Here is a 15,194-nt window from a genome sequence, read left to right as displayed (position 1 = left end):
ATGCAAAATGTAGTTCAGTTGTATTTATGCTCTATTTTAAACTTTGGAGTAATTTGAGTTTGTTTCACCTTTATCTAATTTATGATCTAGAATTGTTGCATTTGGCAAAGATTTTACTGAATATAGATACTAACATATGATTATACTTGAGCTAAGTATTCGTTGTTTGATGTAGGCATTTGTAATCGGCTTGTTCAGAAGTGTTATTATACTACACATTTCTGAATATGTTGGACTTGAACCCGAATTTTATGGTTCAGAGGTAGGGATACCACTGCACCTTGAGCTATAGTTTGTTATTTAGTGTATACTTAGTTTAATTATTGGTTATTCACAGCTGGTATAGTTAATACATTTACAGATGACACCAAAATTGAAGGTGTAGTGGACGACGAAGAAGGTTATCTCAGAAAACAGCGGGATCTTGATCAGATGGGCCAATGGGCTGAGCAGTGGCAGATGAAGTTTAAATTTAGATAAATGTAAGGTGCTGCATTTTGGAAAGATAAATCAGGGTAGGACTTTTTCACTTAATATAAGGTCCTGGGGAGTATTGCTGAGGTTCATATTTCCTTGAAAGTGGAGTTTCAGTTAACTAGGATAGTGAAGAAAGTGTTTAGTGTGCTTTCCTTTGTTGGTCAGAGCATTTAGTATCGGAATTAGAAAGTCAGGTTGTGGCTGGACAAGACATTAGTTAGACCGTTTTTGGCATATTGTATGCAATTCTATTCTCCCTGCTATAGGATGCATGTTGTGAAACTTGTAAAGGTTCAGAAAATATTTACAAGGATGTTGCCAGAGTTGGACAATTTGTGGTATAGGAAAAGAGTGAATTGGCTGGGGCTATTTTCCCTGGAGCTTTGGAGACAGAGGGGTGTCCTTAGAGTGGTTTATAAAATCATGACGGACATGGATAGGGTAAATAGATACGGTCTTTTCCCTGGGATGGAGAGTCCAGAACTAGAGGGCATAGGTTTAGAGTGAGAGGGGAAGAATTCACAAGGGATTGAAGGGGAAACTTTTTCATGCAAAGGGTTGTGCCTGTGAATGGGCTGCCAGAGGAACTGGTGGAGGCTGGTCCAATTATAACATGTTGAAGACATCTGGATGGGTATATAAATAGGATGGGTTTAGAGGAAGATGGGCCAAGTGTTGGCAAATGGAACTAGATTAATTGAGGATATCTGGTCAACATGGACGAGTTGGACACAAGGGTCTATTTCTATGCTGTACATCTCTGTGATTCTGACTTTAATATACTATGTCATTGTATAGTGAAGAAACATTCAATATTCAGTGAAACTCTTTTAAAACAATTACAGTTTGGAAACTAGTCAAAGAGCAATTCACTTTGCTCTGGACTGATAAATTCATTTAAATGTTAATTGTGCACTAAGTTATTGCATTTTCAGAAAGCTGACAGTGCTGGAAATCTTAATAAATTTTGCTAATTCATTTGGAGCAAATGTATCATGGTGGGGAGGGGGAATGTGATTGAGAAAATGTTTTATCAACTTCTAACCTAAAATAGAAAAACCGCTATACAGATGATGTTATCTGAAATGTTGAGGCTATTCATGCTTTTCTTCAGATTAATTTAAAGACTAGTTTCAGCATAGCACTAAGTGAATCATATTAGATAATAATTGATATGCTATTTAACACTATAGTAAGTGCTCATTTTAAGTTGGTTATTCAACATCATTCTACTTCAGCATTGCAGACATAATGGGGGCTGGTATGGGTATCTTTGGAATTTCTACATATGTGTCTCTTCACATTGGGACTAATACAGTATTGTGTGACCCAATCTGCACCATTTTTGTGTAGGTTCTCCTACTCTCTGACCCACTGGCCATCTTTTTACCTGCAGTATTCCTGCTCTCTCCTAATTGCCAATCCTACTGCTTGCCACTTTCCTCCCAAAACCCTCCTACCTATACCTCCTCTCAGTCCCTCCTTTATATCTTGTCTCTCACCATCCTTCTCCCATTCACTTCATAAAGTTGGGAGAGAGCAATAGTTGTAAAGGTTTGGCCAACAGGAGAGGTGATGGAAATGTGTTGCTGGAAAAGCGCAGCAGGTCAGGCAGCATCTAGGGAACAGGAGAATCGACGTTTCGGGCATTAGCCCTTCTTCAGGAAAGATAACCAAGTGACAGGATAACAGGAGAGGTGGCAAATGGGAGAGCTGTGCAAGCCAGGGGCTGGTCAGTGAGTAAGAAGACGTAACATATTTTCTTCATAATTGTTTTCATTTCGAGGATATGTAATTTACATATATTGGCATTTAGGACTGTACAGTATTTAAATCTACAGGTTGTAATGTTGTAATACCCTTTCCGGATGAGAGATTCTACAGAATTTAACTACAGCCTTTATATTGGTTGCAAATGGAAAATCTGATTTGCTTCAAGTTCTTTCATTAAAGTGAAGACTGAAATATTGAATTAAAACTACATTTCATATGAATGTGTGTATGCTTGGCTCAGAGGTATCCGATTCTGTGCACAAAAAAAATGAAATATCAAACTTTGAGAAGTAATCCTTTTTAATGTTGCATTTTGTAGTGTACATGTCATAACTTTTCTTTCTTTTAAAGTGGGTACCCCGTACTACATGTCCCCGGAGAGAATACATGAAAATGGATACAACTTCAAATCTGACATTTGGTCACTAGGTTGTTTGTTATATGAGGTAAGCTTAGAAGGCATGAACATTCTAATGTGTTGATTGTATTTAACCTGAGATGGAACAGTAACTTGGACACAAGAAAGTAATTGGTGTTTTTTTTCACTTTATTGTTGCTTTCTAATGGTCAAGAAATTAATTGCTGCCATTTGTTGTATTCCTTGTAATCCAGTTGTTCATCAAAATGTTTATGAATTGAGATGTCTGAGATAATACTCTGTCTGTTGCTCATAAATGTGTTATGCTTTTCAAAATGAAAGTTGTTTGTGTTTCTTCAATAAGCTATTCACACTTGGTACACCCTTTTAATCAAATAATGCAATTGAACTGCTTTTCTTAAATTCCAGTACTTTTGCCAGTCAGCCTTTTAAAAACTATGCGCAAAGTTGATAATTTGTCCAGTTCCATCAGTTTGTTATAAGTAATTGGCTTCAGACATCTGGCTCCTCAAAAGTGGTATGTGTGTGCCGAGAAGAAACTTGGAGCAAGAATAAGCATTTATCCCAGCAGCCAGGCTGTAATCCACATGCAGACTTCATGAGAGAAGAATTGCAACCAGTTGCCCCCTTTAAAACCATTTTGGTTAAATGGATAGATGAAACTTCCTTTAGCATTAAACTCTGGTGGTGGCCAGTTCTGAAGAAGGGTCACTGGACCTGAAATGCTAATTCTGCTTTCTCTCCACAGACACTACCAGCCTGAGTTTTTCCAGCATTTCTGGTTTTTTTAATATAATTTTTTATATAATTTCTATGCTCTATTCTATGATCTATATACTAAATTAGTTAATTAAAAATAAGATAATCCAAACCAAGTTAAAATTGGAATGCTCAACAGAGATAATTTTGCTGGAGAATAAACCATTGAAGGATTGTGTTATTGAGACCTAAGTAAATATTTCACCTATGATCTTGTCAAAGATAAGTGCCATCCACCAAACAAACTGAAATGTAACTTTATCCACACAATAGATGGTATTGATGTGTTCTCCGTGTTGAACCTAAAGATGTTTTTTAACTGCAGTTAGTTTACAGAACTGAAACAAGTCCTTCTGTGTTCTGCTAACAAGATTGCAGAAAAAATAGGTGTTCTACTTGGTTATCTTTCTTGAGCTTTAAAACTGCAAGTTGCTTCTTAAGGGACAAACAACCTTAGCAAATATTCGGAATTAAAGATCATTCAACTAAAATTAATATTACACGTCCTTGATTATTCAAAAATCAATTCTGGCACAACTCTAACAAAATAATAAAATTAATCCTGACTCTAACCCATAACACACAACTTGCTCATGAGATTTTATTTTTCCTCAACAAATCTCAATGTCTATTTTGGTGACCTCCGAACAGCATGGGTCTCGACAATCAGCCCTTCCCAATGACACACCTAGTTGGACAAGCTACAAATGCTGACCTCGTTGTCCAATCATATGCATTACCCCACATTCTGTGATTCCTGATTTTCTATTTAAATATGTTTTCACACAAATATGATGCGTATTTGATCCATCGCCTATCAATTGACTGAAGTTTTGAAATTAGTTTGGACATAAAGGATCCCAGGCTGAGCATTAACTTCTCTATGTAAATTCATACTGCGAGTTGATTAAATGTGGGTATGAATTGGAAGTAGAAGTTGAATATAATTGGTTTCTCTGCTTACCAAAATGACAGCTTTAATAGGTACTGCCAGATCTGAGGTTCTCCAGCAATTTTTACTTTTGTTTCAGATTTCCAGCATCTGCAGCTTGAGGCTACTTTAATTGTTTGACTCTAAGTGTTAGCCTGATGAAGCTTGGTGTGGCAGGAATTTAACAAACAAATACAGTGAGAAGTGTAAGATGTTGCCATGCTCTGATACTATTTTGACTTACAGAAAATATTAAGATATAGGGCTGAAGTTAAGCTAGAAGCCTTCAATATAAGTGAAAACAGAAACAAATATAAAAGTTGCTGGAAAAGCTCATCAGGTATGACAGCATCTGTGAAGAGAAATCAGAGTTAAGATTTCAGGTCCAATGACCCTCCTTCAGAACTGAAGAACTTGCCTATCTTTGTCTTAACTTCACTCAATCACTTGACCTCTGCAAAGAGTTCCACAGATTCACACCCTCTGCTAAGAAATTCCTCCTGATCTCAGTTCTAAACGGTCATCTCTTCACTCTGAAGCTGTGCTGTCAAGTCCTAGTCTCTCCTACTACAGGAAACATCTTCTCCGTGTCCACTGTATCCAGGTTTCTCAGTATTCTGTAAATTTCAGTGAGATTCCCCTCATTTTTCTAAATTCCATCGAGGGTCCTCAACTGTTCTTCATATGGCAAGTCCTTCATCTCTGGGATCATTCTTCTAAATCTTCTCTGGACCAGTCCAACACCAGCACATCCTTCCTTAGATACGGGACCCAAAACTGCTGCCAGTATTCCAAATGCAGTCTGACAAGAGCCTTATACAGCCTCAGCAGTACATCTCTGCTGTTGCATTCTTGATCTTTTGCAACGAATGCAAACATTGCAATTGCCTTCCAAACTGCCTACCGAACCTGCCAACAAAGTCATGATCCCTACCATCTCATAGGACAAGGGCTGCAGCTGCACATGAGTGCCACCATCAGTTTTCCATCTGAACTGCACACTATCGTGACTCCGAATTATACTCCCTTTCTTTTATTGTCGACGGGTCAAAATTCTTGGGACCCCCCCAAGCAAAGTTTGAAAATGTTAACTTTTCTAAAAAGTTAAATTAAAAGCGGATACCAATTTTAAAAAAAACTTGTGAAAAAGTTTGCTACAATAACTTTGGGAAATAAACCTGCCATTTCTCAATGCAATGTTGCAGAGTTTTACCTGTACTCTGAAGTAGTCTAGCATACTGTCAGATTCATCAAACCATCATAAAGAATACTGTGAAGATTGCAATGATTCTAGAATGAGACCACCTTAGGGCAACTGGATTGTTTTGCCTGTAATGTCTACATTTTAACTAAATAAGTTTGCAATAAAACAACTTGAGCTGTGATCTGCTTTCCCTTATGTTTTACGGCTTGTGTAATAATAGCTGCCATCATCCAGGAAGACAGTTCTGTCCAAAGCAAAACTGCTACCACTATGCAGTTGGATTAGCTAATGCTGTGTTAATTGCAGGGCAACAGTAGTATTTATCTTCCACCTTTCTCTTCCATCTGAGATTGAACCCACTGCCATCCTGGTGTGTTTTGCATTTGGATGCTGGCCAAATTGTGTTAAAACTCGTCCAAAATATGGCAAGTGAATTTAGAATTTTGCTTGATAAATGCTTTCTTAGCATTATCTCTCCAATCATTTTGGGAGGTTTGTTTTGCATAAAAATATTGAATAGTCATCACCATAATTCCCCTACTTGATGGTGCTAATCTTTCATTTAGTCGTTTACTTGAATCCAAAGTAGGGGTAATTGCAGTGATAATGTAGGGAAGTTAATTCAACAGCCAAAATGTAGTCTTTCCAATCGTATTTTATAGCACGTTGTAACCATCTGTGTTGCTGTCTCTTTTGCTAGTGTTAATGACATAGTCTAATCTCTTAACCATAATGTATTATGCAAAGTGTTTTAGGAATTCTTTTATATCTTGATCTTTTCAATGTAAACACTTCAATTGTTTTGGGGAGCAAAAAACTAAAATAATACTTAACAGGAATTTGCCAATCAATTATCCTTAAACATAAATAAAAACTAAAATGAAGGTAATTGCATTTCTTGCCAAAACGAATATCTTTTGGTGGCACCAATTAACGATGAATTGGACTTCTAGATGCTAACACCTGTGCAATCCCCTTATTATGATCGTAATGTCCCTTCTTAGACAACATTTCTAAACTGTGTTGAGAAGGATATATTCTTATGTTTCTGCATGATGCTGGCATGACCGAAGATTTATACTGTACCACTGATTAATTTAGATATGAGTTTCCAGTATTTTTGATTTTTCGCCCATTCTGTGTTGTGAAAAATTCTTAGTTTTTGCTTTGTACCTCAGGGAAGGGGAAGAAGTGTCTGAGTGACTATAGTAGCATGTTACAGCTCAAAACTACTTGTGTGGAGAATAGAATAAATGTAGTTTAATTGGGCAAGGGGATTGTTCCTTTCAGCTCATACAAAATGACCCTTCTGTACACACAGTTTTAGCATTGCTTTTATAATGCTAAAGGAAAGCTGTAATAGTCAAACATGGCTTTTAGCATGAACTTGATTACACAAGAATTATTTATTTGGTGATGAAGTTATACTGAGCACAGACAGATGAAGGACACAATTAGTAAGGTGATTGAAGCAAATTCAAAGTTTGTTTTCAACACTCCATTTCATAGCTGTCTCTGGGTATGTTATCTAGCTAAGTGTTGAGTGCTACATTTGCAGATAAACTTGTAACATGCACGGAAGTTCTTTATAATGTTTTAAGTTGTGTTTTGCTTCTTTTATCATCCCCGTAGAGATTAGCAACTTGTAAAAAGCATTTTGAACTTTCACTAGATGCAAGGATGGTATGATCGGACTTGGATCATACTATCTTTCACAGAGACTAAAACCAATCCTGTCTGCATGCTATTATTAAAGGCTATTTATATCCCTAGTCTGCTTGCATTTTTTCTGATGTAATGCTAGTCAATAAAACTGCAATCCTCAGAAGGAAAAGAGCAAAACGTATAGGTCATAAATTTTGAAGGAGGCTATTTTTGTCTCTTATTTTCTGTCTTCTGTAGAAGCACAATGATCAAATTCTGAAAATTACATCCATGCAGTGTTTAGCTCAGGTATTTGAAATAAATTCTTCCACGCAGGAGCTTTGCTTACATCAAGCAACACAGGTATGATTCTCCTGTAGACAAAGGATGCCAGTGGATGTGACATATTTGGATTTCCTGAAGGCTTTTGAGAAAGTACTGCACAGGAGGCTGTTGAATACAATAAGAGCCTATGACACTGGCTCGGATAGAGAATTCTCAGAAGGCAGAGGGTGCTGATAAAGGGATCCTTTTCAGGGTGGCAGCTGATGATGAGTGGAGTTTTTCAGGGGTCAGTCTTGGGACTGCAACTGTTCATGCTGGAAGATGGAACTGAGGATGTTATTACTAAGTTTGCAGATGACACAAAAATAAATGGAGGGATGGGTAGTCTTCAGGAAGTATGGAGGCTACATAAGGATTTAGACAAGTTAGGAGAGTGGACCAAGATGTGGCACATGGGGAAAAAATGTGAAGTTAGGCACTTTGGTAGGAAGAATAGAGGTGTCAAATATTTTCTCAATGGAGGAAAGCTTCAGAAATCTGAAGCACAAGGGAGTTGGGACTCCTGGTTCAGGAGTTTCTTAATGTTAGCATTCAGGCTTAATAGGAAGTAAAGAAGACAAGTGCAATGTTAGCGTTCGTTTTTAGAGGACTAGGATACAAGAGCAGAGATGTATTGCTGAGGCTGTATAAGGCTATGGTCAGTTTGCATTTAGAAAACTGAGCATTTTTGGGTCCTGTATCTCAGGAAGTATGTGTTGGTATTGAATGGGGTCCAAAGGAGGTTCGCAAGAATGATCCAGTGAATGAAGGGTTTGTCATATGGAGGACAGTTGAGTACTCTGGGTCTGTATCCGATGGAGGTTAGAAGGATATGGGGGATCTCATTGAAACTTTTAGAACACCGAGAGGCCTGGATTGAGTGGACGTTGCCACTGGTAAGAAAGACGAGGATCTAAAGGCACACGCTCAGTGAAAAAATGATCCTTTAGAACCGAGACAATGAGGAATTTATTCAGCCAGAGGATGGTGAATCTGTGGGACTCATTGACACAAAGAGCTGTGGGTGCCATGTCATTGAGTGTCTTTAAGTCAGAGACAAATTTGTCAAGTGATCAAGGGTTACAAGCAGAAAACAGGAGAATGAAGTTGAGAAACATATCAGCCATAATCAAATGGCATAGCAGACTAGATAGGCTGAATGGCCTAATTCTGCACCTACATCTTTGATCTCCTGGTCACCCTTCCTGATCTAAACTACAGAACAAATATTTTCTCTTTGAGAGAAACAAATTCACAGTTGTGCTTTACACTTGTCCTTAAGTCAATGTTCAATTCTCCCTAAACCAATCCAACATAATTCTTATTTCCAGAGGATTTACTTTGAGTTATTTTCTTTTCCTGCCTGAAAGTATTAAACTGTAGAACTGACTTTCATGGTTAGGACTTTTCCTGGATACTCTGTCCAGAGCATACTAGATGGATCTTTCATTCTTGTTTCAAATCCTCTCAAATTTGGTCATTTCAGTTCGAGTGAGTTCCCAACTGCATTTCAGTATGGTGAATCATAGAGACATTCAGCCTCCAGCTGCTTGTTCTCCCATAGATACTGGCAGACTTCCTGCATCTGTGAATCTCAGGAATATGTTCGAAACCCTCTCCTCCACCCCACCCCCAATCCCTTGTCACCTTATCCCATGACAATGTGAATTATATGGGTCTGGTATGAGGAATAAATTGTTATTCACCATTCTTACTACCCCAACACACTCTTACTCTGAAATAAATTGACAGATTAAAGCTTAACTGTTTACAACCTGACATTCCAGACATCTTCCTGGAACTTTGGAGACCATCAGTCTAATTGTTGTAAGCATGTTGCTGCTGCCATTGTCTCCATATTTAACGTATTGCATTTTCTCTCAAACAAGCTGGGCTTCTCTGTAATCTTTAGCAATCACATAACCCAGGACTGCTGTCAGGCAAATTTCAGAAGAGATCATATAACCTGTTTCATCTTATCCTGATTGAGGACACAGTCCCAAAACATTGCAGATATGAGGTTTTATAAAATTGTAATGTTCCTTGCAATATGATTTTAAAGGAACTTGTGATGCTTAATGAGATCTCAGCCTATTGTCCCAGCTCAGTTATTTAGGTATGGACGGGTGACAGGAGCTTAAATCTGGCATAACAGTTTCAATAGAAATATTTTCAAAAGGTACATGAGGGAGAAGCTAAACCACTTGATTCAAATACAAACGTCCAGTGATTTATTTCAAAATATGTTGGTTTGGCAGCTCTATTTTAAATGAAAAGATACATGTTTAAATTCCCTGAATCCTGATCAAATTTGAAAAGTTAGTATCAGCTGATTAATTGAGCAGTCATCCTGAAACACAGAAATTGATAAGATATAGGTACCAGTGATGGATGGTATGCACATAATCAGATTGTGATGGTCCAGTGTTTGATCCCAGTTTTATTCAGAGTTAGCTGAGCACAACTTACGTTGGTGTTCAGATATATTGCATGTACCTCACTGGATGTGAAAAGCCATGTGTTGGAAATTGAAATATGTGTACCTGTCCATAAGTATTCAGGATTTAAAACATCCTGAAATGTCAAAGGTTCAAGTAGTTAGACTAGAATATTCTCTTCTGAGCATATTTTAAATGTTATGCAAAGTAATAGCCCAGATTTTGCTCTAATGAAAGTGAAAATGAAAGAACTTGCAACAAGTTTGGAGACAGAGTCAGACATCTGACTGCGTGGGAGGGACGGGTGGAGATCCAGTTCTGTCTCAGTGAAATCCCAGCTGAAAAGATCCATATACAGCCTTCCTACCTAGTCATCAGTTGAACTCTTCATTTAAGGACAGCCCCCCGCCGTTACTAGTATCCCACCGGCCATAGACAGGGAAGTCCTATTTGCTTATGGGGCCCCAAATGGGGTCCTCATTGAGTGACCAGGCAGCAGAAAAAGGGTTTAAGAGAAAAGTTATGATTAGTCTATGAACTCTACTCACTGTTGATTTCTACTCCACAATTCTCATCCCACTCTCACGTCTGTAGCCTGGTGTCCTTTGTTGATCTTGCATCTTTGGGTGCATTGTTGGCAGGTACATCCCTCCAGCAGTGATGTTTCTTGTGATGAAGATCTACCAGCCTTTGGCTCTTGAGGGTGGGGTGAATTTCTGCCCCTGGTTTTCTTGATCCCATGGAAGTCCTGCTGCTAGCCACTTTAAATGCCTGAATAGCACTGAATGTGGCAGATCTCCCATCAGTGAGCAAGACCCCTTTCACCTGCACTAAATTCTTAGAGTGTTGTCAATACCCTCTGAAATTAACAATAATTTCTGGAGTTCAGACTTAAGTAATTAAACATGGAAATTAAATATGTTGCCAGTGATTTCATGCTGTTCCCGTGCTTATTGAAGTCCGTGCAGATGGCAGTTTCTAGATAATACAACAGGATGGGACATCCCCTTTTACACTGTAATATTACTGTTAAAACCCACAGGGAAAAAAAACCACACACACACCTTGTAAGTCAGGTTTGAGGTTTTTAACATTGCATCAAGTTGCTGAACAGCTGTGGCCCAGAAGATTACTTTTTTTTTTAACATTCTCTCAGTTTTATTCATTACGTTAATACCATAGTTTTCTTAAAAATTTAAAGTGTTTACAATATTTTAGCATGTAACGTGCATAAGCCAATCTTTATTTGGCATTCTAAAGTGTAATCAGTGCAGCTTGCCCTCCTTGATGACATCACTGTTACTGAACAGCTGGAGATCCCCTTGATTGGAACCAGATTCAAATTATTATTGAGAAAGTTGAAATCTACATGGCAGAGATTGCTAGATCATTGTGGAAAGCAATCTTCGAGGTCAGCCGCGAGTGTCATTGTGTCGCTGCTGACAGCACAATCTAGACTAATATGTAAGGTATGTCTAGTCAACTCTGGAGGTATTCATCATAATATGATATGAAGTACTTGCATGTCTATGTTGGCTGTAATCACTGTGGAGTAGTGTTTTAGTCCACATGCTACGAAAAATGATGGTTCAGGCCAGGAGAAAGAGGGAGGCAAAATGGAAATTGTTTGCTCATTTTGCATTGATTGGATTATTGTTATACTTTTGAAAAGCATTTCATAAGTACAACGCAGCGTCGAATGGTTCATGTTATTTTACAATTCAGGAAATATTTTCTATTTTATCAGTAGTTTACATCAATAATTTTTGAAACTAGATTCTTTGCTCTGCTTGAATGAGTAGTACCAGTTTTTAATTTGCAATTCAGAAAATATTTTCTATTTTATCAATAGATAGTTTATGTCAATAATTTTTGAAACAAGATTGTTTGCTCTGCTTGAATGAGTAGTGCCATTTTTTTTAACTGAAGTCTGATCGGTGTAAAAATTGCATAAGTGTCTAGACTGGGAAAATGATGCAATAGGATGATTTCCTGGCATTAATTAATGCCTTGTTGTTCAGTGTCATAAATTATTTGCATAAATTGATAGTATAAATCAGTTACTCATCTACACGGACCTTGACATCTGAAGATGAGGTTTTACATGTTTCCTTCATTGTACAGAGCAGCAGTTGCCTCCTTAGAAGGTTGTAGGTTGGTGGCTTACAGTAAAAGAGAGAGTGCAGCCACCAGCCCTGAAGACAGACACTGCTCTCCCTTACCTTGAACACACCAGGAATACTAATAAGGAAAGTTGGACCCTTGAGGTCAGGGAGCAAGTCAATCATTTCAGTGATCGTCTCAGTGAGGAGAATCAAATTAGCCTGAAAAATTCAGTTGCTGGGAAGAGAGGGCAAGCAGCTGTCAGGGGCAGCAGCGATATGCACTAATGAACCAGATGAATAGTGCAAAAGCTAGAAAATAAAAACAGGACAGTTGACATTTTTCATCTGTCAAAGCAGAAGATGCATGAAAATATGCCCAGTTTAACTCTTCAGTGAATTTGCTTTCTATCGGTAATGGTCTGAAATGTTTTATGGACTTGCTCTTAGCAACATAATATTCCGTACATTTCATCTATTTCTGGAAGGCACAACTGAAGTACTAGTAGTATTTGAACAACATTAATACAATAATTTAATGATGGATGCTCCATGTTGATCTAGAACCTCAGTCATGTAAATACCAGTTCTGGCAACGAAACCGTTAAGGATACGTTTCAGAGAGCAGCCAACAGATGAGAGCCATTTTCAGCTTGTCCTGTTCCTGCTTAAGCTCACTGAGTAGCATAGGATGGTCTATGTGTTTCGCAGAAGGTCTGTGTGTCTAGGGAATGTACACATTGTCCTTTGAAAATCAAACTTATTAGCACATGCAGAAAAGGGTGACTGACTTTAGGGCACCACACTGCTCACTGCAGCACTGATGCTGTGTATGTTAAGGGATTTAAAAGATACTAGTACTGAATCCCAAGGACAGAGTCACCATCAGTGAAGAGAGCATGGAGGACTCTAAAATCTACTGTTTGGAGATATGTGCATGTAATATTCCACACGATCCACCCAACAGGATAGATATTGAACATTGCTACATGTCTTGCTTATTTTGTCAAGTATATCTGTTTTCAAATAATAATCTGTCTGTTTTTGAGACACTTTGCTCTTGTCTTCAAAATATTCAAATAAAACTGAATGTTCCGAATACTGAAATTTTAAACCGGTAATTGTGCACTATTCAGGTTGCCCATTTGACAAAAGTGCTTCATTCTTAGACATAAATAAACATTTGATTACAGCATGAGCATATTTTTCTTGCTAAACAGTGTCAGTAGTTTTCTATTATGTGTCCAACACAAACATAATGCAGGTTTAGTATTTTGCCATTTAGAACAAAATAATACATAATATTCTGCTTGTTGCTTACATGCATGTATATGTGCATTTCTGTGATTTAGCATTCTTTAATTAAACCATTCTTAAACATTTATGACTGTCAGCAGGGCTGCCCTGATAAATGGAGGGAGACAGTATTAGACTGGATTGTAAATGCTGCACTAACTGCACTTGTAGAAATCAAAAAGCCAGAAACATCAAGGATGGGAATCATGAATAACTGTGTGTGTAGATGTATTAAATCAGATGCCATTGAACAGGGCAGATTTTATTTGACTGGCCCAATAATATTCAATTCTGTATTAAGCTGTTTTGGCTACTGTTTATAAATAAAAACTTTTAAATGATTCCTTAACAAGGTTGCCATTCATATTGTACAACTTTAAGAACCATTCTAATTCAGATTTAACATAGTTGATGGAATTAATTGAGAATGCAAAGGTTACTTCGGTGCTACCCACCATATCTCTCAAATTCCTATTCTCAGTTCTCTAGGTATGGCTGCCATATCTAACTTTCCTAAAGTAAGGGTTGTGTATTACAATCTCCCTCTTCCTCCTCCCTCTGTGTCTCTCACCTGCCAACTCAAAATCCAAACAACACACCTTTTACTTCAATATTGTTGAATACAAATTTGAATATACTTTTAAATTAGCAGATACCTATGTACAGAAAATCAATGTCTTGCTGTTTCACTTCCATGTGATTGCCATTATAGATGATAGTCCACTTAAAACTTATTTTTGATGAATTCAGTTGTTGTAAATAATTGCTTCGTCAAACTTTGAAGACTCCAATCCCATTCATTAAATAGTTCAAGAAATTATGGGAGCGAACTTTAACAACCGGAGGAAATTGAAATTAAATATCTGAAGCTTTTAGTCACAATTCTGAAGCCACGTGTATAACTTCATAAGTATTCAACATGTAAATTTCCAAACAATTCAGGATTCTTAATTCTTCCAGTGAAAAGCTATTCCCATAAGTAAAGCTGACTGGATCACCATTGACTCTGCTAGTCACTAATTATCCAGCCGCTTCAGAAATTCCGATAATTGATGCTGACACTCCTGTGCAGTATTGAAAGATTCCTGTGTTGACAGAGTATCATTCTTGAGATAAGATGTTAGACTGGAGCCCTGTGGTTCAGGAGGACATTAAAGATTCTAGCACACTACTGCCAAAAAAAATACACTGAGTGTTCTGGCCAACAGCACTAAACATATATGACTGGTAGCTAGCTGATTGTTGCAATGTGGGATGTTGCTGTGCACAACTTGGCTAGCACATTTGGTAGCATAATAGTCACTATATATCAGAGTAATTCAGCATTTTGTGACATTTCTGAGAGATGTGATAGCGTTCCATCATTTAAGTCTGTCTGTCTTCCAGCTGATGGAACTTATTTATTATACCACAGATATTTAAATAAAATTCAGAACATAAACGTATTAGATTTATTTTTTTACACTGTGTTATTGCAGAAATATTGGATGGACATGATCACAAAGAAGCAAATTTCATTTAATTAGCCCATTTCACAACCCCAGGACATTCCAAAACATAGCTGATTAGTTACTTTTCACAAATGTATATTCACTGTTAGTATTTTAGGGATGCATGGTTAGGTTTCACAAACTGCAATGGGATAAATGTCTCACTTAGATTTTTGTGATGTTGGTTGTGGAATACATGTTGGCAGAGCACCAGGCTGTTTGAACAGTACAATTTTATCTACATTTTGGAGAGCTGCTGAAACATTAGTTTAACATCACCTTTGAAAAATGTTATCTGTGACTGTGCAGCACCCTCTCAGAACTGCACAAACCAAGGATATGTGTTCACTTTCTGAATTAGGACTTAAAATCACAAT

At 37.6% G+C, this 15,194-nt stretch overlaps 1 protein-coding gene across 3 annotated transcripts in view; it reads left to right on the top strand.

Annotated features, from left to right (window-relative positions):
• Positions 1–15,194, top strand: part of nek7 (NIMA-related kinase 7) — a 190,118-nt gene that overhangs the window by 157,808 nt on the left and 17,116 nt on the right. For all 3 annotated transcript variants that reach the window (XM_043699781.1, XM_043699783.1, XM_043699782.1), the window contains one exon: positions 2,602–2,696. In XM_043699781.1, coding sequence (XP_043555716.1) covers positions 2,602–2,696 — 95 coding nt within the window. The remainder of the gene's footprint in view (positions 1–2,601; positions 2,697–15,194) is intronic.

This window comes from Chiloscyllium plagiosum, chromosome 11 (genome assembly GCF_004010195.1).
Source record: "Chiloscyllium plagiosum isolate BGI_BamShark_2017 chromosome 11, ASM401019v2, whole genome shotgun sequence".
Classification (NCBI taxonomy): domain Eukaryota; kingdom Metazoa; phylum Chordata; class Chondrichthyes; order Orectolobiformes; family Hemiscylliidae; genus Chiloscyllium; species Chiloscyllium plagiosum.
This window is presented reverse-complemented; position numbering and strand designations above follow the sequence as displayed.